We start from the raw sequence: 27,799 nt of genomic DNA, 5'->3' as shown, positions 1-27,799 counted from the left end.
TTTATATTTCCTTCACCAATCTCTAGTTGGTGAGATTTGTAGGAAAGAGACTATTTGGCGGGCAGGGATTCTAACATGGCTTTTTTTTTTCTTTAAGGTATTTTGGTTTTTTGTGCCTTTAGATCGAGTTCTCCAAAGTAGTGTGTATATACCACAGAGATAACCAAAGGGCTCTAGTGGAATAGAGAAGAAAAACATTAGAACTTCTTTTTATGTACATTTTTTTCTCCTAATTTTAATATTATTTTGGTATAGATTTTATTACATACTTATACATTAATTTACAAATAATTTATAAGTAAATGTGTGTATGTCCTAATATATATTCAGAAATTCTACTGATCAAGGTGTATTATCAGTTTGGAAGCTACTGTTCCGTACAAGAAATTAAATTGCTACAATTGAGAACTTAGGAAGATTTCTATATTTCAGTTATTTCTTAGATGTGAAAATTTATGAGTACTCACTTACTCCAAAATTTTGCACTTCTGACAAATTTGGTTTTAACACCTAAAAAGATTGTTATGCTATATACATTTTTAAATGGTTTGTCTTTTTCTTGTGAATCTTGTATAAAATTTAAACATTACATTTTAAAGGATTTTCTTTCAGCTTTAATAGTGCTTGTCAGTAGTAAATTAAATTAGCCAGCAAAATAGAGGACTTGAATAAGTTTTGATAGTGAGGGATACTGAAAGTGAATTTCTTCTGGTATTTTGTGTAAATAGTAATGATAAGACTTTCCCCTCTAGCCACCTCGTACATCTCATCCCGTAGTGAAGTTTTCCTGTACGGACTGTGAACCGATGGTTATTGACAAATTGCCTTTTGACAAGTATGAGCTGGAACCTTCGCCACTGACTCAGTTTATCCTGGAAAGGAAATCTCCTCAGACATGTTGGCAGGTGAGCTGAGCGACTACAGTGACTTAAAAATTGAAGTTGGATGTTTTTTAAAAAATCGTTTATTGAATCAGTGATTTCAGTAACATTCTGTAAAGGTTATTACATGTGAAGTTTTAACCACTCCCTTTCCACAGGTATATGTGAGTAATAGTGCAAAGTACAGCGAGCTTGGCCATCCCTTTGGTTACTTGAAAGCCAGTACAGCACTGAACTGTGTCAACTTATTTGTGATGCCTTACAATTACCCCGTGCTCTTGCCCCTTCTAGGTAAGTCACTCATGTCCCATTCTCGGTGGCTCCGAGCATGCATGCCAGTTTTCCTAAAAACAGTTTGGGACATCTCTTTGTAAGTTCTCTCATATTTTGTGGAAATTAATAGAACTGTTTTTAATACTCTGAAATATCCAGCCTATCTAAGGTCGTTTTATAGCAGCCTATGTATGTTTGTGGTAAATTAAAAGTCAGTGTCAAAACACCTTTGATTCCACAAACTATTGAAGGTACTGTGTTTTAATTTTTTAAATATTCCAAGTTTCCTACAAGTTAGATTTCTTATATAGTTAGAACTGGTAATAGAGACTTTGTATTTGGTAAATAAAGCATTTTGTAGAAACATGTATTTATAGATCTAAAGGTGTTTTCTAAGAATTTAAAATTTTCATTTGGCACATATTTTTCTTTTCTTTTTTTTTTTTTTTTAAGAGAGAGAGTGCACATGTGGGGGGTGGGGGGAGAGAGAGAGAGGGAGAAAATCTTAAGCAGGCTCCACACTCAGCACAGAACCTGACGTGGGGCTTGATTGCAGGACCTTGGGATCATGACCTGAGCCAAATTTAAGAGTCAGATGCTCAACAAACTGAGCCTCCCAGGCACCCTGGCACATATTTTTTAAATGAATGAATTTGTTCCAGTGATATAATAAAAGCCTAAAGTTAGTTTTTGGGGACCCTCTGGCTATAATTTTTGAGCACTACTGTTGGAGAATACTTTCTGTCCATGGTACTACATCAGATTTAAATATTATAGTCAAAATATTAGTAGGTATATTTTATAGAAAACATCTTGTATACTTTGCTTCTGTCCTCAAATCTGCTTTATGTCAAGGTCTAGGTAGTGTACAGATTTTCTTGTGTATTCCCTGATTTTACTGCCTTTATTGTTTCATGAAATATTAGATCATGATTGGCATCTTTTTATTTTTAAAATGGTATTACTATTCAAATGGCAGAACCAAAATTTTGCCACTTTTAATTTTGTTAAAAAAATTTTGTCTTATGTTATTCTCTTACAACTAAGAAAGCAGAGTTTAAAAATGAAATGAACTTGACTTGATTTTTATGTCTGAAAAAAATGAATAATGATAGTTTGTTCACATTGTACATTTATAGATGACTTGTTTAAAGTACATAAAGCAAAACCAACATTGAAGTGGAGACAGTCGTTTGAAAGTTATTTGAAGACAATGCCTCCCTACTATCTTGGGGTAAGAATGTTATTAAAAATAAAACTTGTTATAAAATTTTACATTATGCTTATAGTTTACTGTAGGTATTAAAACTTGTATTTACTGCTGTTATAGAATGTATAGAATATAGAAGTGTCATGAAAATTGAGTGTATAGATGACTGATAAAGATGTAATGCGAAAGAAAGGTTTCAGAGATTTGTGGAATAATGATGATGGCAATGATAATGATGATGAGAACATGTATATAATGCTTACCTTAGGCTGGTATTATGCTAAGTATTTTACCTCATTTAATTTATATGGTAATCCTACGAGGTAGAAACCATCATTCCTATTTCAAAAATGAGGAAACTAAGGCATTAAAAGATGGAGTAATTTGTTCAAGGCTACATAACTAATGTGTGGGAGACTGGAGTTCACTTCAGGCAGCCTGGCTTTTTAGAATAGCCTGGCTTTTTAGAATGTTGTACTGCCTTGTTAAATTGTGGTTTTATAGTTATTACTCTTTAAGGGTGCAGAATGGTTTGTGTTGCATTCTTCCCCAAATCTCTAAAAACATATTTTTAAGTACATAACTATATATTCTCTTAGAATCATATCTTTAGAACCAGAGCATAGGTCCACTTATATGTGGACTCTTTTCAATAAATATAATGGAAACATTTTTTGAGATCTGTGGAAATTTGAAAAACTCACAGATGAATCATATAGCCTGGAAATATCAAAAAATCAAGATAAACCTAGGAGTTACTGTAAGAATACAACATATAATACATACTACATAGAAAATGTGTGTGAATTGATGATGTTATGAGTACGGCTTCTGGTCAGGAGTCTATTAGTAGTTAACTTTTTGGGGAGTCAAAGTTATCTGTGGATTTTTGATTATGTGGGGGCTGGCACTCCTAACCCCCATGTTGCTCAGTGCTGAACCGTACTTAAAACCTAGTGTGTCATAGTAGATAAGACCGTAATGTATATATTATTAAATACATTATTTATTTTATGAAAAAGTAATCTCTTACTAAAAAGATCAATGCTGAAAGCACTTTTAAACATTATTTTTACTTTTAATGTAAGAAGAGTATAGCATTTGACTTTATAGTCAATCCTAAATGGTTTAATCCTAAATGGTCTCTACTAAGAGCATTAATTTCTTGAGCTTTGAAAATCACATTTTAGAGTTATAAGAGGTAAGTTGTGTGTCTAGCACGTAGTGCCTGCCATGTAAGAGAGTGAAAAGAGAGACATACTGGATATGAACTGTTACGTATGCCGTCTCACTTATGTTTCATAGCAACTGGGGAATTTAGGCAAAGCTACATGGATTTGAAATGTCAGAGCTGGATTTGATTCTGTTTGACACCAATGCTTATACACTTTCTGATGTCAATGAATGGCTGTCGTCCTTTTCTAACTGCATCCCACTCACATAACACTGGACTGTCTCGCTAGTGATATTTTTCATTGCACAAGTGGTTTCAGCTGGGCTCTCCTTACAATTGAAAATTATTTCACTCTACCACATCCACAGCATATATTAGACTGATTTTTCCTTCTTATTTTTTCCCTCACAGCTTGTTTCGATTTTTTCAGTTCGACTAATAATGCCAGTAGTAATGATTAGCACTTACTGAACGCCTGCTGTGTATCAGATGCTTTTATATGTGCTTTACATGTATAATGCATTTAATCCCATGACAACCTTATGAAGTAAATACTGTTTACTGTTACACAAAAGCAAAACTTTAGAGACAGGGAGGTGATATAACCTGGTCCAGGGTAACAAAGCTACTGAATAGTTGAGCCACAACCCACCCAGTTACAGAAGGTAGAAATCTTCCATTTTTCTTGACTTTTTTTCCCACTTACTACTTAATTTCTATTAAATCTGTCTCTGTGATGTGTCTCTTGCTTATTTCTTCTAAACTTAGTATCTCCAAGAATACTACGGAGTCTAGGACTTTCCCCTTTCTTGCCCCAGGTGTTGATAAAATATAGCCTCTAGTCCTTTTTTTAAGTATTTCAAGTGACCTTTCTTACCACTGGCAAACATGTCACTGAAATACAAATACTATGTTATATTGAAGAAAAGAAGAAAGTCTTTTTTTAAAAATCTTCAAAACTGACAATATATGTAGCCATACTTTTTTGACAAGTTTAGGATTGAGTGATATTTTATTTTTTCCTGTAGCCTTTGAAGAAAGCTGTTAGAATGATGGGAGCACCTAACCTAATAGCGGACAGTATGGAATATGGACTTAGTTACAGTGTCATTTCATACCTCAAAAAATTGAGTCAACAGGTAATGTTAAGAAATAGAGAGAGCCATTAAGTATTTTGAATGGTTTTGAATGCATAACAGACCAAATGCTAGTTCTAAGGGTTCTGTTGGAATCACATTGTATGACTGTATTAAATGTTTTAAAACCACATATGTCATATATTAACATAATTCAGTCTCAGGTTCGTGGTATGCTGTTTTGGAATGTTAATTTCAAATAATAATTCCTAGTTTATGAAAATGGCTTCATTAATGTGGTCCTAGAAATTCTGTGAACATTCTTTGTGTTTTCTTTTGAGAAATGTATGTTAGAAAGTTGCTTTTCTTAAACAAGAGTCAGTTTCTTTTGCTTTATGTTTTAAAACCTGTAATTTTTTTTCTTTCAAAATGGGAGTTTCTTTAGAAATATTTGTTAAAAAAACTGGATTTTGTCATTTGGGGGCATATCACAGTAATAGATGCTGTGGTGGTCAAGCAGTATACAGTTAGACTGCCAAGATATTACTACTGTATAGAATGCATTTTTCTAGGACTCTTGCCATCGCTACTTTAACTGCTAATTGAGATGTAGGTTGGAAAGAGTCAAAGTAATTGCTACTGCTGTCATTGAAAAACTACATCACTTTTTTTATACCTGTAAATATTTAATTATGTGCCTATAATAGTGTCTTTAAGTAAATATTTGTGATATCTTATTCCTAATTTTATATCACCTCTGATTTGGAAATCCATATTTTCATTTAGGATGCACTTAAACATTTCATGATTTAAGTGTAGCGGATGTTAGTAAATAAAATAAAATTGAAGTTGTTTTTGTTTGCCCTGCTCCAGAAGGTTATTATAATTATAATGTCTTAAAACTGTACAGAATTATTATTTAAGTTCTGTTTAGTTTACCAACAACTTAACATGAACTATGCTACTTGAGGTTTTAATTTCTTGCGTACTTTTTAAATATAAATAAATATTTAATTTATAGAATACCAAAACTATTAGTATTTAATTTGTTAATTTAGATTATGTCAAGACCAATTCTTATTTATTTTTACTTTAGGCCAAAATAGAATCTGATCGAGTCATCGGATCTGTAGGCAAAAAAGTAGTACAGGAAACTGGAATTAAAGTCCGAAGCCGATCACATGGTTTATCAATGGCTTATAGGAAAGATTTTCAACAGTTGCTCCAGGGAATTTCAGAGGATGTTCCTCACAGACTGCTAGACCTTAATATGAAAGAATACACTGGGTTCCAAGTTGCTTTGCTCAATAAGGTAATAGTTATATGAATTAGTAATGCTCTAGATATATTCTGTTGTATTGTTGCATAAATCAAAATTTCTGTTAACTGATACTTAGTTTGTACAAACTTTGGGAATACTTCTATATCTCTGCAAAATATTGATCATTAATACTATCATTGAATGAGTGAATTTTAGAATTAAAAAATTGTATATGCCAATTTGATGAATAGATGGGTAAACCAACCCATTCACTTAATTATTTATTGAATTCTGTAAAAACGTTTTTTTTTAAATTTTAGAGCAGGGGAGAGGGAGAGAGAGAGAGAGAGAGAGAGAGAGAGAGAGAATGTTAAGAAGGCTTCATGCTCATCAAAGAGCTGGATATGGGGCTTAATCCTACCACCTTGGGATCATGACTTGAGCTGAAATTAAGAGTAGGAATCTCAACTGACTGAGCCACCCAGGTGTCCCCATTTTTATGTCCTCAGTCATGAGACTGAAGGACTGACAATTTCAAAAATATAACACAAAAAGCATACACATAAAAAACTTGATAAATTGAACTTCATTAAAATTTAAACTTTTGTCTATAAAAGAAACTTTGTAAAATGAACAAGCAAACTACAGCCTGGGAGAAAAGTATGTATAGAATAAAGAATTTGTATCAAAATACATAAAGAAGTCCTCCAACTCAATATGAAAAGACAAACATCTAATAAAAAAATCGCAAAATATTTGAACAGATACTTCACCAAATAAGATACACAAATTTGCACATGCACATAAAAAGATGCTGTACCTTAATGGCCATTAGAGAAATGCAAAATGAAACTCCATTGTGATCCCACTTCCCACCCACTACACTGGCTATACTTGCTATACAGTTCTTCTTGTAGGTATCTACACGAGAGAAATGAAGATGTATGTCCATATAAAGGCTTTGTATGAAAATGTTCATAGTAGCATTGTTGAGGATAGCCAAAAACTGAAAAGAAAACGGTTCATCAACTGGAAAGTGGATAAAGATATGCTCTATCCATAAAGTGGAGTACTACTCTGGAGTAAAAAAGAACAGACTAATGATGCATGAACAACGTGAATGAATCTCAAAACATCATCCTTAGTGAAAAAAAGCTAGTTAGAAAAGATGTGATATAACAAAATTCCATTTATAAAATGGGATGTAGGGAGACAGAAAGCAGATCAGAGGTTGCCTGGGGAGAGGAAAAGAGATTGACTACAAAGGGACACAAAGAACTTTTTTGGGATGATGGAAGTGTTCTTAAACTGGATTGTGGTGATGGTTTCACAACTATAAAGCTACTGACGCTAATCAAACCATGTACCTAAAATGGGTGATTTTATGGTATGTAAATTATGCATCAAAGCTATTTTTCTTTAAGCTTTCAAAATTTGGAAGTTTGTTTTATAAGATATTTCCTTAGGCAGAATATATAATAAAATCTTGAGAGATGTGAATTTGAATTATTTGGTTGAGCTCACTACCACTTTTTATCCTCTAGTTCTCAAAATAGTATATTAAGATTGCATCATAATTCTTTATTCTATTTTTAAAGCTAATTCGACTTGTATATCTTATTTCCAAACCTGTACTGCAGACTGGTGATTTTAGTCTCTTTTCATTCTATATTTGAAAATAAATTTGTCTTTGAATGTTTTCGATAGGATTTGAAGCCACAGACATTTAGGAATGCGTATGACATACCAAGACGGAATCTTTTGGATCACTTAACAAGAATGAGATCTAATCTTTTGAAGAGTACCCGCAGATTTCTTAAAGGACAGGATGAAGGTTGGATCATGGTTTTCATATGGTGTTTCTTTTGTGAATTTCTTTATACTGAAAAAAACATAGTGTGGTAATGTAGCTTTTAAAGCATTATTGTAGTATTTCATTTTCTTTGTAAATTCAAACAAATGAAGTAAAAAGTGAGTCATCCCCTGATTCTCAGAATTTGTTTCTACCATCACTGTTTTTCCCAAATTTTATTCCCCAGAGGTGACTACCTTTATTAGCAGCTTAGTATCTTTTTTGGCTTTCTTCATGCATTTACACACACAGGTACACACACACAATCATTTTCATGTGATACACAGTACTAGCATCTGGTGGTTTAACGTGGATGGGGAATTCATGTCCTATTTCTTTAATTATATCCATGGCACTGACTGGAGATCAAGTCAGATGAGAATTTAACTCTTTGCCATCTCTGATGTAAGCATTCTAACTATACTTTTATTTACTTGTTTTTTTTAATGTTTATATATTTATTTTGAGACCGAGAGAGCATGAGCATAAGAGAGGGAGGGAGAAAGAGAATCCCAAGCAGGTTCGGCATTTGGCATAGAGTCTGATGTCGGGCTCTGTCTCATGACTATGAGATCATGACCTGTGCAAAAATCAAGAGTTGGATGCTTAACCAGCTAAGCCATCCAGGGACCCCTCCCACCGTAGCTTTATATAAAAAGGGTTACTTATGTGATGTTTCTTTCTTAAATTCTGCTTATTTGAAATAGAGTAGAAGAGACTTTCTTTTTCATGGTAATGTTAACACATATTGGCTTATCCTATACAGTCAAATTAACTGCAGTATTTTTGCTTTGTTTAGAGGTAAAATCAATTCTTACAAATTTTCCTTTAAAAATCTCAAGGTTACGGTTAGGGTTAAATCTCAAGGACTTCATTTATGTCACAATAAAACAAACCAATTTTTCATATATGGTAAGGGAAGATTGACTGTCTAGGATAACACCAGGTAGCATTAGAAGGTATTATTTGATAATTAAACAGAGTGTCCTTTCAGTGAGGTTAACTTTTGTTGTTCCTCTGTTCTGTTTGAAAAGATCAAGTGCACAGTGTTCCTATAGCACAAATGGGAAATTACCAGGAATACCTCAAGCAAGTACCTTCTCCACTTAGAGAACTTGATCCTGATCAGCCTCGAAGGTTGCATACATTTGGCAACCCGTTTAAGCTAGATAAAAAGGTAAGCTTGAAATGTTTCATTGTATAATTCATTTGTGGATTTAACGGTTCTTAATTTAACTAAAGTAAGCTGAAGCTGTTTTCTTGGTAGACTAATAAATGTTAACATAGTTGTAATCTAGTTGCTTTAATGGGAACTGGAATTACTTGTGCCATCTAGAAACTATATATAATGCTAGGGAAATTATATTCTTTTTTTGTTGTAGGGTATGATGATAGATGAAGCAGATGAATTTGTGGCTGGACCTCAAAATAAACATAAACGACCTGGAGAACCAAATATGCAAGGGATCCCTAAAAGACGTCGCTGTATGTCTCCACTCCTGCGAGGCAGACAGCAGAATCCCGTCGTGAACAATCACATTGGAGGAAAAGGACCACCTGTACCTATGACTCAAGCACAGCCAGATCTTATTAAACCCCTTCCTCTTCATAAAAGTAAGAGTTTGAAAAAACAAACATTATTTGTTGCTTTTTGTTTCTTCTGTGGGGAAAAAATTTTTGTAATAAAGTATAGAAAAATATGATAAAATCTAAGAGTGTCTAGGAAAGATAATTGCTTATTCTAAATTAGCATGTAATCATTCTGTAGTCCTTTTAGTGAACATTTGTTGGACATTTCGTATATTTATTATACTTTATTGTAGCTATCAGGATCTAAGTACCATTTCAAAATAACAGTTATTACATGGATGTTGTTAATACCCATAGAAAGGTGGTTTTCACTTTCAGGTTACTTCAACAGCAAATTATTAAATACACATGCTGTTGTAAACAGTCCTAGGCATTGAGGTATAGCAGTGAACAAGACAGTAGTGATCTCTGCCTTCATTTAGAATGAGTGAGGAAAGACGGTCACTAAACATTTCATTAGAAGTGTGGTGAATGTTCCAAAAGGGAAGTCAAGTACGTTTTGGAAGCATGTGGCAAGAGGATTTAATTTCGTCCATGGAGCCAAGGCTCTTTATTGAGGAAGTTATGTTTAAACCAACATCTGAAGGATGAATGGGAACTATTTCACTAAAGCTGTGCATTTTGTGCTAGTGCTAAGCAGTGTGCTGCATACTACTATGTGTACAGTAGTAGTATCAGAAGAATATGTGCAAGCATATATACAGTAAAGAGAAGCAAGTAAGGGAACTGAAAGAATTCTAGTGTAGCAAAGAAGTTGGGGATGAGGTGAGGTGAGAAATGAAAGATAGGGTGAGGCCAGATCATGGAGGGCCTTGGAGGCCACTGTAAAGATTCTAGACCTTAAGGACAATGAGAATCTTTGAAAGGTTTGGAAGGAAGAGCTGGTGACTTAATCTGATTAGCATTTAATGAAGAGCAGGCTGACTGTACTGTACAGAATACAGTTAAGGAAGAACAAGAAAGGATGTAGGGGAATTCTTAGTAAATTAATGGAATTATTAATTATAGGTAGTGATCATTTGTGGCTTATAACTGGAGAGAAAACAAATATGTAAATCCTGAAGGGATTATACAATACTACTCTTAAAATACTCTTGCCAAAAAAACAAAAAAGAAAGAAATTGAACCTTAATCTGATCAAGCCTCTAGATCTACCAATTTATAGGAAATATAAGGATAGAAACACATATTAAATGACGAAATAGGGAGACAATTAGCATAATCCAGATTGTGGGAAACTGTAGGACAAAGAATATGGGATATGTGTATCTCCAGGAAAAAATGTGTAGAATAAAGAGAACTACAGAAAGATTTAGTAGATTAAAGGATAGTTTAAAAACATAGAAACCAATTACATTGTACAGGCCTGATTTGAACGCTGAATCAAACAAAATCAAACTTTTCTCCACAAACAGAAAATATATAAGGTAATTAGAGATTGTGGTCACTGATAGGATATTTGGTGTTGTTAAATAATTATTAGATGACAGAAACCAGTTAAGGAAGCCAGGGAAGAGCTAATGACCTGCTAGTGGAGTTACGAGAAGAACATATATTTGAGAAATACTTGGACATATCAGCAAAAACTTGATGATGACTGGCTAGATGTTGGAACCAGGGCAAAAGAGGAGTTGAGAGGTGCTCAGTAAGTGAGGAGAATGGGGTGGAGCAGACGAAGAGATGACAAGTGATTTTAGCGGTGCCTATTAAATTAGCCACGTGGAGATCCTAAGGTAGAATATGGATATTTTAGTTTAGAACTCAGAATAAGAGACTGGGATAAAGAGGGAGGTGCAGGAGGCAGTTAGCCCCCACTGGAGTGAATTAAATCACACCAAGGAAAACAATGAGAAGAAAAAGCCTAGAACAGAACTTTCAAAGTGCCAAAGTTAAGGGGAGAAATAAGGTTCAAAAAAGATTGAGAAGGAAGAATGCCTAGCGATAGGAGATGAGAACAATATGGTGTCGTGAGAGCTAAAGGGAAAGAGAATTGAGTGGTTGGTGGTTTCATACACTTCTTAAACAGGTCCAGTCAGAAGGACTGGAAAAGTTCTATTGGTCTTTGGCTACCTTAGCAAGAGCAATTTTGCTTCCACAAATCACTGGGAAGGCAGACAGGAATGGTCCAGAGCCCAGAAGAAAGAATGCTACTTCCACTGATGCAGAAGGGGTATGGGCACAAGTGGAACAGCGGGAAGTAGAGGAAGTTCCTATTTCACAGCCCTGCTTTTCTTTCTTCAGTGAAGTAGGAGGTGGTGTATGCTGCTGAGAGGGAAGGAGAGATTGGAAAAGTCCGAGATGTTAAGAGTGCAGAGAAGGTTAGAATGATCTTTTGTGAGAGAGAGAGAGAAAAAGTTGTAATAAGATTGCTGGGTCCTATTTCTCCAGTAGTGGTCGTCATTCCAAATGCAGATCTAGAGCAAGCAGATAGATAGAGTCAGCAGATTTGGGGTTTTGCCTGGCAGGGAGGACAATAGAATGAAAGAATTTAGGACATTGGTAAAAAGTAATACATGGGCGACTGGGTGGCTCAGTCGGTTAAGCATCTGACTTCAGCTCGGGTCATTATCTCACAGTTCGTGGGTTCAAGCCCCACATCGGGCTCTGTGCTGACAGCTCAGAGCCTGGAACCTGCTTCAGATTCTGTGTCTACCTCTCTCTCTGACCCTCCCCTGCTTATGCTCTCTCAAAAATAAACATTAAAAAAATTTTTTTTTAAAGTAACACATATGGGATATAAGTTGGGTAGATAAGAAAGAAGAATCTAGAAGCTAGGATCTGATCGATCTGATCATTGGGACGGAGAAAGTGACTGAGTTACAGAGCCAACAGCAGGAGTCCTGCAAAATTCAGGGTTATGCTCCTCTGCCCATGAATTTGTGTTTGATTTGAGAGGCAGATGAGTTGAGAAATGAAAGAATTGAGGCCATGTTCTTGGCGGATGATCTGCTTCAACACTGAAGTCCCATACTACAGGAATTCTCAAACTGTAATGTGTCATTGAATCACCAAGGGATCTAGTTAAACTGCAGAGTCTGAATTCATTGTTTAGGGTAGAGGTCAAGATGAACATTTCTAGCAAGCTTTCTGATGATGATAATACTGCTTGTATTAGATCACACTTTGAGTAGTAATGCTCTAGGATAATGTCCAAGGGACAGTGGGGGTGGAAGGAAGTCTGAACCAAGTATGATCAGAGAGGTATGCCTTAGAGATCAATCACGATACTGATAAGCAAAGAGAGTGGCCTCCACTTTCTCCTTCCCATTTATCAGAGCAGGAGTGTTATGCGAGTACATGGAGAAAATAACTTGAAGTGGCACTGGAATGTGAAGGAATTGGTGACTGAACATCCTTATTTAAAGTCCATGGAGAGTGTTTGAGAGGAAGCAGTTGCTACTCCAGGTCTGAAAAGACGAGCAGTTTTCTTTGTCAGAGAGCTGGGTTTCAGTTAAAGCAGGAGTCGTTATAGAGAATATTTAGGAAAATTTGAAAATCATGGATGGGGATTTAAGAGGGAGTCAGAAGTTTGAGGGATTTTTGTAGGAATGAGTTTACCTTTGGATGATGAATGAGGGAAGTAGAGATGACTTCAGCGGGTGTCCTGGAGGTTTGCTGAGCAGTCAGGGAACTTATAATTCAGTTTTTTTCTGTGGTGGGGGCAAGAATTTGCAAGCTTTTTTAAAGTCCAGTAGCTGATGAACTGCAGTGGGCACCGGGCTGTGGGCACTATTCTGCACTGCTCAACTAAAGAAGATGGCATGAGTGGTTATAAGACAAGAATGTACTGTAAAGTACCACCTGTTTGACAGTGTCTTCCCAACAGAATATTGAACACTGGACTCCCTGTTTTTACTTTTGCCTCTAAATGATAGTAGACTCCGTTAGGCAGAGGTAGGTTGGAATGAACTAGGTTCTCTCTAAGGAAAGAGTAACCCTGATAACCTTGGTCATATTTGTTTCCCATTAGAAATCTACTTGTTCAATCAGATTACCATAGAATAAAGCAGAGAACTAAAACTTGTTTGAAACTGGCTTTCATTTTTTTTTCTTAAGAGCAAAAATTACACAGATTTTGTAAATACTGTAAATGTTTCACATTGATATCCACCATCTCTTTGGCAAATCTTAAGAACCACATCATATTATTTGTTAATTTGCATCCATCAAGGATGTTAGTTGTGATCTGCTGTAATATTATTTGTAGCTTTTTTTTTTGACTGTGTGCTTTGAAGTTGGCTCACATTATTAATTCTCCTTATTTTTGTTTTTAGTTTCAGAAGCCACTAATGATTCGACAGTAGATGATGTGGTTGAAAATCATGTTACAGACCAACTTTCATCAGATATTACACCAAATGCTATGGATACTGAATTTTCAACTTCCTCTCCAGCCAGTTTACTGGAACGACCAACCAATCACACAGAGGCCCTTGGTCATGACCATTTAGGAACTAACGACCTCACTGTTGGTGGATTTTTAGAAAACCATGAGGAGTCAAGGGATAAAGAACAATGCCCTGAAGAGAATATACCAGCATCTTCACTTAACAAAGGAAAGAAATTGATGCACTGCAGAAGCCATGAAGAGGTCAACACTGAACTAAAAGCACAAATAATGAAAGAGATCCGAAAGCCGGGAAGAAGTATGTATAATTAGAGGCAGAGCCCATATTTGATACCTGTGTGTGCTCAAAAAAAAAAAGAAAGTCGATTAATTAAAAGCGTATACCTGATTCTAGATTAGTTTTGAACAACATTTGATCTTTTATTCAGCCTACAAACATTAAATGTCTGCTATATCCAGAGGAGTCTGGTGTGGATATGGGAAGCAGCAGGGGCTGAGAGCAGAGCTTGAACACATAGTTCCTACCATGACAAGAACCCATAGTCGAGTATTCTTCTAACAGCAACTGGAATTTAATGTAGCGGCAAACCCAAAAAGATGTCGTAAATATCAAATGGTTTCATGTCTGTAGAATTTTGACATAGTGTCTACCACTGTGTCAGGGTTAAACTATGATCGCAAGCAGGGATATGTTTAGGTCAAAACACTAAAGTTATAAAAGCAAACTGTGACATGAATCTAAAGGGACTTTGGCATAAAATTTCAGTATTATTGATGTCCATTCAAAGTTGTTGACAGATTGACAGACCACCTGCTAGAATGGAACCACTCATGGGTGGTTCAAAAGTAGGTAAGACAGTCCTTGCCATATAGGAGCTTACTACCGTCCTTGGCAGAGTCTTAGTGAACACTTGAAACTGAACGAGCACTCTTAACCAGTTCCCCCTCCATGTGCCCCTCCCCACCCTGTTACCTGTAGTCGAGAATTTAAATTACAAGGATGAGATTGATTAAAGGCTACTGGCTGCTGCTTTTTCAGGGATTGGTACCAAAAGCTAGTCACATACTTTCTAAGCTTTATGTTTGATATCTCAGTGGGAACTTTTACCAGAAATGCTGTTTTTGATGAGTTATTTTATCTTGGTTGATATATAATGAAATATGTGTATTAATGAGTGGTAGAATATTTTGGTTTCGTCTAGCAGATCTTGATATACTAAACTACAGTAGAAAAATAATTGAATAAGAGTGCATAGAAAAGCCACTTAATCTTTCTCTTTGCTTCTCTTGTTTTAAGAATATGAAAGAATCTTCACTTTACTGAAGCATGTGCAAGGCAGTTTACAAACAAGACTAATATTTTTACAAAATGTCATTAAAGAAGCATCAAGGTAAATAATCTCTTGCACATTATGAAATGATTATGAAATGAGTCCCCAGCTGACAGTGTTGTAACAGCATGTGGCTTGCACTTGTGGTGTTATGCACGTGTCTGACACAGCCTTGTGTCGTCCTCGACCTCGTCCTCCTCCTCCTCCGTTTTACTTTATTGAAAGAAACTCACTTAAAAAAATAGCCACACACAAATTCTTCCCCAGGTAGGGGCCTTTTCTCCTTGTAGATTATAGATACTTGGCATAATTCTCATTGATCCTAGTCTCTGGCTTTTTGGGGTCTTTATTTTTATAGCCTTCAATTTTTCTCCTTTGTATATTGGACTACAGTTAATATTAATGAGTGATTAGAAATAACCTTGGAAGACAATATTTGAATGCAGTTCATTTGTACATGGGAAAACATGTAATTAAGGGGAGCAGAGTTGGACAAATGGGCCTTATTCTGATTGCTTCAGTAGCCCAGGATTATGTGCTTTAGTACAAGAAATGTGGATCAAGATTATAAATGGTAACTATGAAGTGCAGTTAACTAGAAAGCATAGTTGTATGAGTTTAGTGACTACATAAGACATTTTTCTTTGAAGACTTCTTTAGTATTAAAAGAAACCTTAGGGTTATCTCATCTGACCTTCCAAATACACATAGTCCCCCAGGTTCTTCCATGCTACTCATAAAGGCATTTTTAGATATAGTAGTTATATATACATACATATATATATATATATATTTTTTTTTTTTTTTTTTTTTTTTCCTTGAGTGGCTAGAGTGAGCATACACCACTTGGAAGGTTCAAAATAAGGCAGTAACTTTTCATGTTCTTTATTTAACCTATTCTTTATATAACATCCTGTGAGCTCAGACTTCTTCACCGCTTTAGCTATATTCCTGTGGCCTGCACTCTTCTAACACCTCTTATGGAGTTGTGTAATATTATGGTGGCTGTCGATACTCATTTACAAGTAGAGAAAAAGTAGCTATAGATTGGACACTGTTTTTGGATATTCTAAAAAGTGTCACCAATATTAATAACTTATGTAGATGAATGCAATTGTAGTCTACTGTATTAGTGAAGTAAATTTTAAATTGCCACTTGAACTTTCAGTGTTTTCTATATTATCCTCTACTAACAGATGTCAATTATCCTTGGTTTGCTAGCTTTCAAACTGTAATAGTAGAATACCAGGGTTTTTAAATGTTACTATCCAACTGTCGTTTCTCCTTCCCTTTTATGGGGAAGGAAAAATGTTCTTATACCTTCAACATACAACTTTTGAAGGGCATCAGAAGCTATTGGAATCATTGCTTTGGGAGCCCAAATATTGTTGGAATATTTGTAACCCTTGTCAGCGTTAGGGGTTTTGGTTTTTCTTTATGGCTGTGGGACAAATATCTGACTTCGATATCTGCCTGGATTATTTGTTTTAGGAACAAACTGTAATTCTGCACTGATAAAATGATTTGCTTATTATCTTCCAATAGATTTTCTGTATCATAAAGTTGTTGCTTTTCATTTTCATTTTACTTTGAAAAATCTTCCCAAGGCAGTTTCTGTCTTTTTTAAAAAAGCATTATACTGATCTCTATATCCATTAAAAAGAAATTGAGAGTGCTGTCACTTATTTTTTTATACAGGTTTAAAAAGCGAATGCTAATAGAACAACTGGAGAACTTCTTGGATGAAATTCATCGACGAGCCAATCAGATCAACCATATTAATAGCAATTAAAAGAAAACAGAATGTGGCCACTTATTTCACTATCTTCTCCAAATACAAAGTAAATACAAGACTGTTGTGATCTTGCATTCATTTTTTGACATGCATTGTTGGCTATTTGAAATACTAAGAGCAAGTCTACAGATCCTTTTTCCATCATTTTACAGTGACCTTTTCTTCATTTTGGTTTATTTTTGTAATGTGAAAAATATCACTCTAAAACACATTTTTATTTAACAAACTAAAAATATTCCTCCAAATCTCTTGCTTGTCATTGACTCTTGCGTGTCAATTTCCCTCAGGTTCTATTTTCTTAAACCAACCTTTAAAATTGTCACCTCTGTTAAGGTTGAACTTTGCCAAAAAGAAAAAATAAAAAAGAAGTTACTTTGTAATTTTTGGGGAAAAAAGCACATACATTAAAACTAGGTAATGTTTTGTATATACAGTTATTTTGGATATATTATTGTAAGTTGTACAAATGTATTTTGAAGAATATTTAAGAAAAGCACTTTTGTTATTCCATCAATAAATGCTCTATTTTACTCTTGTGTGGTTTAGGAAATAATCACATTTAAAGTAATCATTTAAAACCATCTTAAGGATAATGGAGTTTTAAAGGCCTTGCTTTTTAAGCGTTGGAAAAATACACCACTTGAAGTTCATATTTGTTAAAGCTAACTGTAATTACCTGTTACATAATCTGCATTGTCTTTCTACTCTATGTTCTTAGATTTTGTTGGCTACGCCAACATACTCCCATTTCTGCCTAGATAATAGAAAAGACGGTATCTGTGGCAAATAGGCAGACACTTTAAAAGCTATTTAAAAAGCAGACATCTTTGACGTTATTGGTTTCCTTACTCCCCTTCAACGCCCTTTTCCTTTCTCACTAGGATTGTGGATGGCACGAAGTTGAAGCTCTTAGTTAGGGAGTTAGAAGTTTGGGGTACACCACCTACTCTGGAATGGCTAGCCTTTAAGCAGCTTGATGCCATGCTTAGAAAAGCCCCACAACAAATGAGTTCAGAGGGGATCTCTTTGTTCTCCTCTGCTGTTCTTTACGCTTAAATTCTCCATTTTTTTTTAGAAGCTAAATGGAAAGGAAACATTTAAGATGACTTTGCTCATTTTGTATTCCCCGTGAAGTACCCAGGATAAGGAAAACCAACACTATTCATTGTCCACTCTCAGCCCACCACGACCTCTCTCTCACATGTCTTCCCTGAGGGTGCTGACCCTGTGACCAGACTCACTCACCTTTCATAGATCACTGCTGTGCCTTGTAGTGCTTTTGGGGTAACCAATAGAAAAGAAGGTTAAAATACATTTAGATTAAGAGAGGGCAAAATAAGTTTATAAAATTATAGTAAAATTGATGGAATTTTAGTTTCATAATATTTGAAAATCACATACCCTTATCTTTTTAGACTTTAGCAGAACATTTTTAAAATTTCAAGGGTATAGCAGAATGCAATTGTAACTTTTTATGAAGAAAAGCATAGAAGAAAGTGGAGAACATGCTTGAGATCTCTTAATTTAGTCTAGGGGATTTGAAACGCTCCCAACACTGAAGACAAATCCTGTCAAGAAAAAGAAGCATTTAATGTAACTTAACAATATTTTCATATGCAATTCTTTAAAACTTTTTTACCTCTACAAAATACCTTTAAAGCAGGATATCATTTAATAGATGGAATTGTCAAGGTGATTACCTGCAGTCACTGCTAAATTCAGGAGCTACACAAAACCCAGAATATATTGTCTGGTCTTAATTGTCTTAAATTATGTATGTTTAGATTCTGAGATTAATAGAACGGATTACAAATCATTCAGATTAAAGTTCATACTTAACAAGAATATTTAGGAAAGGTAAATAGTCTTTTCCAATGTTTAGCAGCTTTCCTTATCAGGAAGTTCTTATTTACATTTCACAGATTGCTCATGAGGTGATAATCCTTTAAACCCTTCCCCTTGATTACATCTGGGGGACGAACCCTGGAGGGAGTTGGGAAGAGCAGTTTGTTCAGTCTCCTCTTTCTGTCCTTAATCTCTCTGTCACCATACTCGATAACCTCATCCAAAACCTAGCCGTAAGGTTTGAAAGTAATCAAAACTCAAGCTTAATATCCCATCTTGAAGGGTTTTTTTTACATTTTAAGAAACTGGGCATATTTGTTAAATTAGTGAAATACTCTAGAGTTCTTATAAGGAAAGGGGGGTTGTATTTGAGGGGAATATCCTGTCTTTGTAGGCCCTTTAGGTCACTGGGTGACTTCAGGCTGGACAAACTATATTCTCTAACAGTTTAATCTTGAGATTAAGATCGTTTTTCTTAATGTTCCCATATATGTCCCATATGTCAATGGATCCATTATTTGCCCTTATCAGTAAGATTTGTCAATTAGGTGCACTGAAGGCTGAGACTGATTTCTATCTCTTTGACACCCCTCTCACCAGAAGAGTAGCCACTTTGCCTTGTGTGGTGTGGGCAAGTACCTCCCAGAAAGAGGTAAATAAATTCACAAAGACTATGTTCAGATGGGCGGCGGATTATGGAACTGGTTTTGGATTAGCCTTTTATTTTCATTGTGTTTGCTAAGGCAGTTCTGAAGACTCCTGTCATTGAAACAGTGGTGTGTCCTTTACTAGTTCATAGGTTTTACGTCATTGTTATGCAGTTGAATTCCGAACCAAAATCGTTCTCTTAACTGTCATCAAGCTTTATTGGCTATCCGCTTTTGACAGTGACCTTTCTATTCACGTTTAGTCCTTTCTCTGTTTCTTGAGGGAGTAGAACCTGTCACTTTTTTCATCTTTCATTTTTTGGACATGTATCCTTTCTAAGAGCGGGGCTCTCTGTTGCCTGTTCTGAGTGATAAGTGACAATTTCATCTAATAAATATGGGGGTGGGATGATCATGGTGAAATCCTAGGAGGATATATTCTGTTGATGGACTTTTTTCCCCCAAATAATCCCCCAATAGATTATTTCCTAGTGAATGATTATCTTCATCCTTTTTGTCACGGAAGTGTTCTTTTGATTTCTAGCACAAGTTACAGCAGTATGCAAATGATTCTCAGATAAAATGATGTTGACAGTATTTCCTTAACAATTTGTGTAAAACCTATGCGTAATTTTCATTATTCTAACTTTTGACTTTTTTTCTCTCCATAAATAAAAATAATGCCTGATGTTTAGTTAAAGTAGATCCACTTTTGCTTGATTTTGTTAGTCTTGTTCCATCCTATTTCTTTTTAACACATTGTTTCGACTTGCCAACAACTCTTTACTGAGAATCTCATTTCCTTCCTAGGCTGATAAATAATTGTCAGGGGGGAGGGGGAAACACTTGAGAGGACTTTTGAATCCGTTTTTCACCGCTGAAGCTAAAAGGACCTCTGCTGTCCTTCTGATGTGCTGAGGCTTTGCCTGTTCCATACCATTTCTGGCTTAAGATGAAGTCGCATTGTGGAACTAAGAAGTAATTGGGCAAACACTTCATTTTTGTGTAATTTCAGCACGCTTGAGAAAGATCAACAGAAAAACTATAGAAACCCAGGTGCATTCACTAGAATACTGGGGTTGCTGAGTCAGACTCCTTGGATACGCTAGTGCCCTGAAGGAACTATCTTTTGTCCTTGGGGATGAGAAAGGGAGGCAACAACTGGGAGGGAAAGTCAAGATGAATCATTTATATTACTTTCATGATCTTTCTAAGTCTTCCCTAGAAGTAGAAACCTGAATTTTTTTCAAATCCACATTCACTAAAAATGAGCTGAAAAGCCAAAAACAACACGGAGAATATGAGCTTCCTTTGTAGTTAGGAAATGTTCCCCTTTCTCAGGATCCACGACAGGAAACTGGGACGCTTCTGAAGCCATAGAAACTAGCTAGAAGGAATGCTTATTTAGGCTGCAGTGGACAAATGGGCGCTTGTTGCTAGAGAGATGCTGATAAATATTTAATGTGTCTGAATTCTGTCAAGAAATACTGTCATACCTGTGTTGGGTTCTCTCAGGAAAAAGAAGAATGGCCGATCTGCTTTAAAAAAAGGAATCCGAGACCTTTTCAGTAACAACAGAACTGCAGGAGAGAAAGAATAGGAGACTATTGTATTTTTTATTCATTTGAAGGCAGTCACTATTAAAATTGGAGATGAAGTCAGTTAATCCCTTGATTTTTGAAGAAAACGAAACATCCTAACGTATTTGTTTAGTGTTATGGTGGGGTACAAATGGGAAAATTGAAGAGAAAAAAATACCACTTAGCAACCCTGTGTCCCATTTTCAAAATGTTCCATGGAATAAATTCCTCACTGAAGATAATTTTCAGAATGACTTCATTCCTTGTTTATGGAGGTACACTTCCTTTTCAAACCGGATTTCTCTTCTCTCATCGTTTTTCAAACTCTTTGTGTTAACCTTTCTTTTTAAAAACTGCCATGCCACATCTGGACTTGGGGTTTTGAGTGGGAAGGTTTAGAAATGTGAAGATTGAACTGGATAAACCTAACAGGCAGAGAAGGGCAAGAGGTGTGACTGAGCGCTGCTGACCCCTTTATGAACATACCGGTGGCTGTAGATGCCTTGCTGCCGTCCTCGGAAACCTCAATCTTGGCTTTGTGGATTGCTTCAGAAACATAAAAACCATCTTGGCCTAATCCCAGGAAATAAAAATGTGAATTGCTTATTTCCATTTTTAAAGCATTTAGCTTAAGGATTTGAGTGTACTTTTTAAAGAACGTACTTAATGACAGTCTCTCATGCCGCTTACTATAGCTAGGGAGAGGTTTGTTTGGAAAATTCTTAAGCTGCAATATTTCATGTAATTTCAAAACCTCAGATTTGGTGAATTTAATAAATACCTTGCCCCTAATTAATAGAGCTGTGCCCTATATTTTCAATAGTTAATTTTCCCAAGTAATTTCTAGGTAATATTGAAGTCCTCAACCAGTATTTTCACCAGAGTATGTGTCAAACTGCAGATTCTGGAGTCCAAGAGTATTTTTTAAGCCAGTTTCTGAGATGATTTCCCTTGGATGCTTTCTTGAACTGCGTTTTCAGAGCCAGTTTTAAATGACAGTCACGGGTTTGTCCCATGGGCCTTAAAGGCATGACTCCGTGTATTAAAAATGTCTCAAGCTGCATTCTATATATTGAGGTGTATCAGTTATGCAATTAACTTGCCGCATGGGCTAGAATCTGCAAAGATAATGAGAGGTCAGAACTATAATAGTTGTGTGCTGACAACTTCAAAGATAGAAGCCTAGCAAATAGGAATAAGAGTGATTAAGTTAGAGGAATTGACAGATTTTTGTAACTTAACCATTAATCATTTTTAAACAGCTCTCCACATTGAAATGGTACTTGATGACATAATAATGAAGGAAAGTAAGAATCGTTAGAACTAGAAGAAAGGTTATACCAAACCTTTCATTTTCGCGATGAAGTCTAAGTGATCGAAGTCACACACTTGATAAGAAGCAGAAGTTGGACATTTGCAGGTTTTCTGACCGTGCAGCACCCATTTCTACCCACCCCTCCACACAAACGATACCACCTTGCAAAAAGTATATTCTAGTCAACTCTCTCATGCCACTGGCAAGGGGTCTGTGGCATGAGACTTAAAATAGTCATTTCAATAAACATGTTGTATTTGGAGAGAGCTTTGTTTCATCTTAGACTAATTAAATTGTTTTGCATTTTTCATGCACATACAAGGAGACGCAAATGAATGTCGTGAGAGACTAAAACCAGCCGAGTATAGGATATGCAGCAGTTCATCCATCTTCTAAATAAGGTATACACAGGAAATTGTGAGTTGGCTGTACTTTTTGTAAGAAGCAGTTATTTTCCAGCATCATTGAAGGGAACCAGACAAGGGCCAGAGGAAGGGAAAAATCAATGGAAACATTGATCCGGTATCACTTGTCCTAAAACAATGAAGAATCTGGTTTATTTTAGCAGTTGGTCTCTAGGATCTGTCGGTCTGTGGGATCCTAAAGGTCTGTAGGATCTTTTAGAAAATAAATTTCTCTCTAATTAGGAGTCTCTCTCACTCGTTCATTGAACAAACTAAAATGCAGTGCCAGAATTAGAAGTTTGTGGTTTAAGAAAAAAATGGTTCTTTGTTGGTCATGAGGTTTTACTTATCTGTGATTTCATTACTATGGTATGGTGTCTGAACATTTAAAATAAGTGTTAATGAAGTTAGCGGAAGTTCACTATGAAACTCTGTATCAGCTAAAATATAGTAAATGTGGTTGTGTTAGACACCGGGCACCCTGACACAGTGTGAAAGATGGGGCCAATTGGTATGAATGAGTCTTTGGTTAGACAGGCTTGCCTATTACAATTTCCTGATACTGTAGTCAAGGAGCTTCATTTAAATAGCTTTTCTCCATCACACGACAGGAGTGGTCCAATAATTGACAATTACATGTTTGCACAGTCAAGACCCCTGGCCTGTCTTGCCCCAACATCCACACTTCCCTTAAATTTTATCTCTGGTAAGATTTAACATTTCAGAAGACCAACATTTGTGATCAGAATAAGAATTCAGCAGTCATCTCTACTTTGTGACTTTCCTCTTGCTTGATCTTGTATCACAGATCCCTATTTGCTTACTTCTGTCAAGTAGCTATTGAAATGTTATGCAACTAACGAAGTCAGCCTAGAAGAATCCAAGCACAGAGGGATCCTCTTACTTTGGGCTCATCTTCTCCTCCAGTGTTGGTAGTTGCTTCATGCCGCTGAGGGTCATACACCCTGTTTTCCCCAAATTTGTTCCCAAGATTGTTTATAGGTGCAATTCTACAAAAAGGGCTCCATGATGAATTAAAGTGGAAATGCAGGTTGAGTAGTTTTGTGCTTTTCTTTTTAGTAGTGGACTTCTTAGAACTGCTTATTTGTTAATGTTTGTATTGAATCTCTGCAGGAAGACTATAATATGTAGTGTTTAACAATGGAATGACCCGCACCATCCCCTATCTCTAAATTGGTCAGATTTCTGGGAAACTGTAGCCCACTATAAACCCATTTGCTCCTAGATTACATTTCAATATCCAAAGCAAAGTGGTAAGATTCTTCCTACCCTTCCTCCAGGCATACTCTCCACTCTTCCATAATATTGTCAAGAGTTTACGTCAACCTTTCTTTTTAGATTGTTAGCTTCTAGAAGGCAGAAGCTATTTTATTAATTTTAAACCTTTTTTTAACTTCACCTAACTAACATAACAATGCTTGGTACATCTATGCATCCAGTAAATATTGGATGAATGAATAATAGACCCTTCTCGTGTTGTTCATTTATTTCATTTCCCCATAAAATAGCTGCCTTAATGTTCTTTAATCTGATTTCACCTGTAAGGAAATGTTGGTTGGTGTCTATAAAATCATACGGGTACAGCACAGAATAAATAATAGATCTTCAGTGAGTTTCGCCCAAACAATTATTTCAGTGCATCTCTCCCCTTCGTTAGGAGAGACGATTCTTTGTGTGTGGTTGATCAGTCTCAAAAGGGTTAGGTGTCTTCATAATGACGTGTAAACACAAGATTTGCAAAATGTAAACCAGTGTCCCAACATTTGATCTTCAGCTTCTCATGATTCAGGATAAGCACCATTTGCTGCATCATTTGCCTTTCCAATTATTATTACTATTGATGAATTTAGTGGCTTTGAAAAAGTTATTACCAGAATTTCCTTCTAGCTTATCTTTCTCCTCTTTATATTGCTTAGTTGTAAAATATGTAAAATATCACACAGCACCCAGCCCAGGATATAGAGAGAGATTGCTAACGAGAATCTGAAATGGCCCCTGAAGCCAGGCCGTGGTTTGTTGCTTTCTCTATTCTTCTCCTCTCGCCCACTTCTCCTGCCACCCTAGCTTTATTGGATTATTACTGATATAACATTGTGTAAGTTTAAGGTGCACACTGTGATGATTTGATATATGTATACATTGCAAAATGATTACTGCAATAAGATTAGTTAACACATCCATTGCCTCACATAGTTATAATTTTTTCACATGTATTATATAAGATCTGTTGTCTTTGCAACTTTCAAATATACAGTACAGTATTGTTGACTATAGTCACCATGCTGTTCATTACATCCCTAGAACTTGTAACTGGAAGTTTGTACCCTTTGACCAACTCCCCAACTCTTCCCGCTCCTTGCCCCTGGCGATCATCAATCTACTCTGTGTTTCTATGAGGTTTGATACTTTTTAGGTTCCACGTGTGAGATTATACAGTATTTGTCTTTCCATATGACTTATTTCACTTAGCACAATGCCCTCAAGTTTTTTCTATTTTGTTGCCAATTGCGAGATTTCCTTCTTTTTTATGGCTAAATAATATCCATCAAAATATATATACCACAGCTTCTTTATCCATTCATCTGCTGATGGACACTTAGATTTTTTTTCTGTATCTTGGCTATTGCAAATAATGTTGCTGTGAACACAGGGGTGAAGTTATTTCTTTGATAGTGATTTGATTTCCTTTGAATACCTACTCAGAAGTAGAATTGCTGAATCATGTGGTAGTTCTATTTTTAATTTTTGAGGAATCGCCTTAGTGCTTTTCATAGTGGTTGGACTGATTTAAATTCCTGTCAACAGTGTACAAAGTTCCTTTTCCCCACATACTGTCAGCATTTGTTATTTCTTGTCTTTTTCATAATAGCCATTCTAACAGGTATGAGGTGATATCTCACTGTGGTTTTGATTTGCATTTCTCTGATAATTAGCGATATTCATCACATTTTCAAGTGTCTATTGACTTTTGAACAATCTTATTGGGAAAAATGTTTATTCAGATCCTCTGTCCATTTAAAAATCAGATGATTATTATTATTTGCAAGTTGTGTGAGTTCCTTATATATTTTGGATATTAATCCTTTAGATATGTGGTTTAAAAATACTTTCTCCCATTGTGTAGGTTGCCTTTTCATTTTGTTAATTGTTTCTTTTGCTATGAAGACGCTTTTAGTTTGACGTAATTCCACTTGTTTATTTTTGCTTTTGTTGCTTATACTTTTGGTGTCAGATCCAAGAAATCATTGCCAAGATCAATTTCAAGGAACTTTTCTCCTATGTTTTCTTCTAAAAGTTATATGGCTTCAGACATTTAAGTCTTTAATCCATTTTGAGTTAATTTTTGTGAATGTTGTAAAATCAGGGTCCAGTTTTATTATTTTGCATCTGAATATCCAGTTTTCCCAGCACCATTTGTTGAAAAGACTATCTTTTCCCCACTGAATATTTTTGGCTTCCTTGTCAAATATTAGTTGACTGTATATACATGGATTTAGTTCTGGGGTCTTGATTCTGTCCCATTTCCCTATGTGTCTGTTTTTATGCCAGCACAATACTGTTTTGATTACTATACATTTATAATACAATTTGAACTCAGGAAGTGTAATCCCTTTAGCTTTGTATTTTTTCTCAGGATTGCTTTGGCTATCTGGGGACTTTTTTGTTTCCATATGAATTTTAGATGTTGTTTTTTTTTTCTGTTTCTGTGGAAAATGTCATTGGCATTGTGATAGGGAGTGCATTGAATCTGAGGATTGATTTGAGTAGTATAGACACTTTAACAATATTAATTTTCTAATCTGTGGACACAATATTTTTCCATTTATTTGTTTACTTTTCAATCTCTTTCATCAATGTACTGTAGTTTTCAGTGTAGAGATAGTTTGCCTCCCTTGGTTAAATTTATTCCTAAGTATTTTAATGTTTCTGATGCAACTGTAAATGAAATGGAATTGTCTTCTTTATTTCTTTTTCAAATTCTTCATTGTTAGTGTAAAGAAACACAACTGATATTTACAGTTTCATTTTGTATCCTGCAGCTTTACTGAATTCATTGATTTGTTGTAACTATGTACCACTATTACAACATTAGAGAATCTTATGTTGACTATATATTTACCATTACCAATAAGTTTTACATATTCATATATTTTTACAATATTAGTTAGCATCCTTTTATTTCAACTTGAAGAATGTCCTTGAGCATATCTTGTAAGGCAGGTCTAGTGGCGACAAACTCCCTTAGTTTTTGTTGGTTTGGAAAACTTGAGCTTTGCTTCACTTGTGAAGGACAACTTTGCCAGGTATAGTATTCTTGGTTGACAGGGTTTTTTGTTTTGTTTTGGTTTTTTGTTTTTTTGTTTTTTCGGTTTTTTGTTTTTTTAATTTTGTGTATGTCATTCCATTATATCTTGGCCTATAGTTTCTGTTGAGAATTCCATTGATCATCTTATGTGGGTTCTCTTGTATGTAACCTGTTCCTTCTCTCTTGCTGCTTTTAAAATTCTTTCTTTGTCTTTGACTTTTGACAATTTAATATGTCTTGGTGTAGCCTTTTTGGGTTTGACTTATTGGGATTCCTTGGGCATTATGAATCTGGAACCCCATTTCTCTCCCTATGTTTGGAAAGTTTTCAGCCATTATTGCTTTATATAGACTTTCTCTTTTTTACCTCTCATTTTTTGGGATTCCCCTTATGAGTATATTTTTTCTTCTGTGGAGTCCCCAGTTCCCACAGGCTTTCTTCACTCTTTCATTCTTTTTTCTTTTTGCTCTTCTGACTAGATAATTTCAAATGACTTATCTTCTAGTTCATTGATTCTTTCATCTGCTCAGCAGTCTGTTGTTGAAGCTCTTTATTGAATTCCTTGGTGTGGTCATTGTACTCTTCAGCTTTAGGATCTCTGTTTAGTTTTTTGTTTTGTTTTGTTTGATGGTATCTATTTCTTTCTTGAACTTTTAATTGTGTTTATGCATTGTTTTCTGAATACTGTTTAGTTGTCTGTGTGTTCTTGTAGTCTTCTTTAAGAGGATTATCTGAATTCTTTGCCAGACAGTTCATACATCTCCATTGCTTTAGGGTAGTTATTGGAGCTTTATTAAATTCTCTTGGTGATGTCATATTTTTCTCATTTTTCATGATTCTTGCTTCTTTGTATTGGTATCCGTGCATTTAAGTGACTGGTCTCCTTTTCT

The 27,799-nt window shown here is 35.5% G+C and overlaps 2 protein-coding genes across 3 annotated transcripts in view; one reads left to right on the top strand and one right to left on the bottom strand.

Moving 5' to 3' along the window:
• INTS6 (integrator complex subunit 6) overlaps positions 1–19,988 on the top strand; it is an 81,239-nt gene extending 61,251 nt beyond the window's left edge. For both annotated transcript variants that reach the window (XM_039236101.1, XM_039236102.1), the window contains 11 exons: positions 753–905; positions 1,040–1,172; positions 2,294–2,388; positions 4,567–4,677; positions 5,711–5,926; positions 7,583–7,709; positions 8,762–8,904; positions 9,110–9,341; positions 13,592–13,963; positions 14,963–15,056; positions 16,695–19,988. In XM_039236101.1, the coding sequence (XP_039092032.1) occupies positions 753–905; positions 1,040–1,172; positions 2,294–2,388; positions 4,567–4,677; positions 5,711–5,926; positions 7,583–7,709; positions 8,762–8,904; positions 9,110–9,341; positions 13,592–13,963; positions 14,963–15,056; positions 16,695–16,788 (1,770 nt within the window). In that variant the 3' untranslated portion in view covers positions 16,789–19,988. The remainder of the gene's footprint in view (positions 1–752; positions 906–1,039; positions 1,173–2,293; positions 2,389–4,566; positions 4,678–5,710; positions 5,927–7,582; positions 7,710–8,761; positions 8,905–9,109; positions 9,342–13,591; positions 13,964–14,962; positions 15,057–16,694) is intronic.
• The window catches only part of SERPINE3 (serpin family E member 3), a 31,221-nt gene continuing 21,737 nt past the window's right edge, over positions 18,316–27,799 (bottom strand). The window contains exons 7-9 of the mRNA XM_039236104.1: positions 21,350–21,436; positions 20,780–20,863; positions 18,316–18,359 (exon numbers count right to left, since the gene is read on the bottom strand). Of these exons, the coding sequence (XP_039092035.1) occupies positions 18,316–18,359; positions 20,780–20,863; positions 21,350–21,436 (215 nt within the window). The remainder of the gene's footprint in view (positions 18,360–20,779; positions 20,864–21,349; positions 21,437–27,799) is intronic.

Source organism: Hyaena hyaena, unplaced genomic scaffold (genome assembly GCF_003009895.1).
Source record: "Hyaena hyaena isolate Hyena2069 unplaced genomic scaffold, ASM300989v1 scaffold_106, whole genome shotgun sequence".
Lineage (NCBI taxonomy): Eukaryota > Metazoa > Chordata > Mammalia > Carnivora > Hyaenidae > Hyaena > Hyaena hyaena.
Note: the sequence above shows the minus strand (reverse complement) of the source record. Positions and strands in the feature narration are given on the sequence as shown.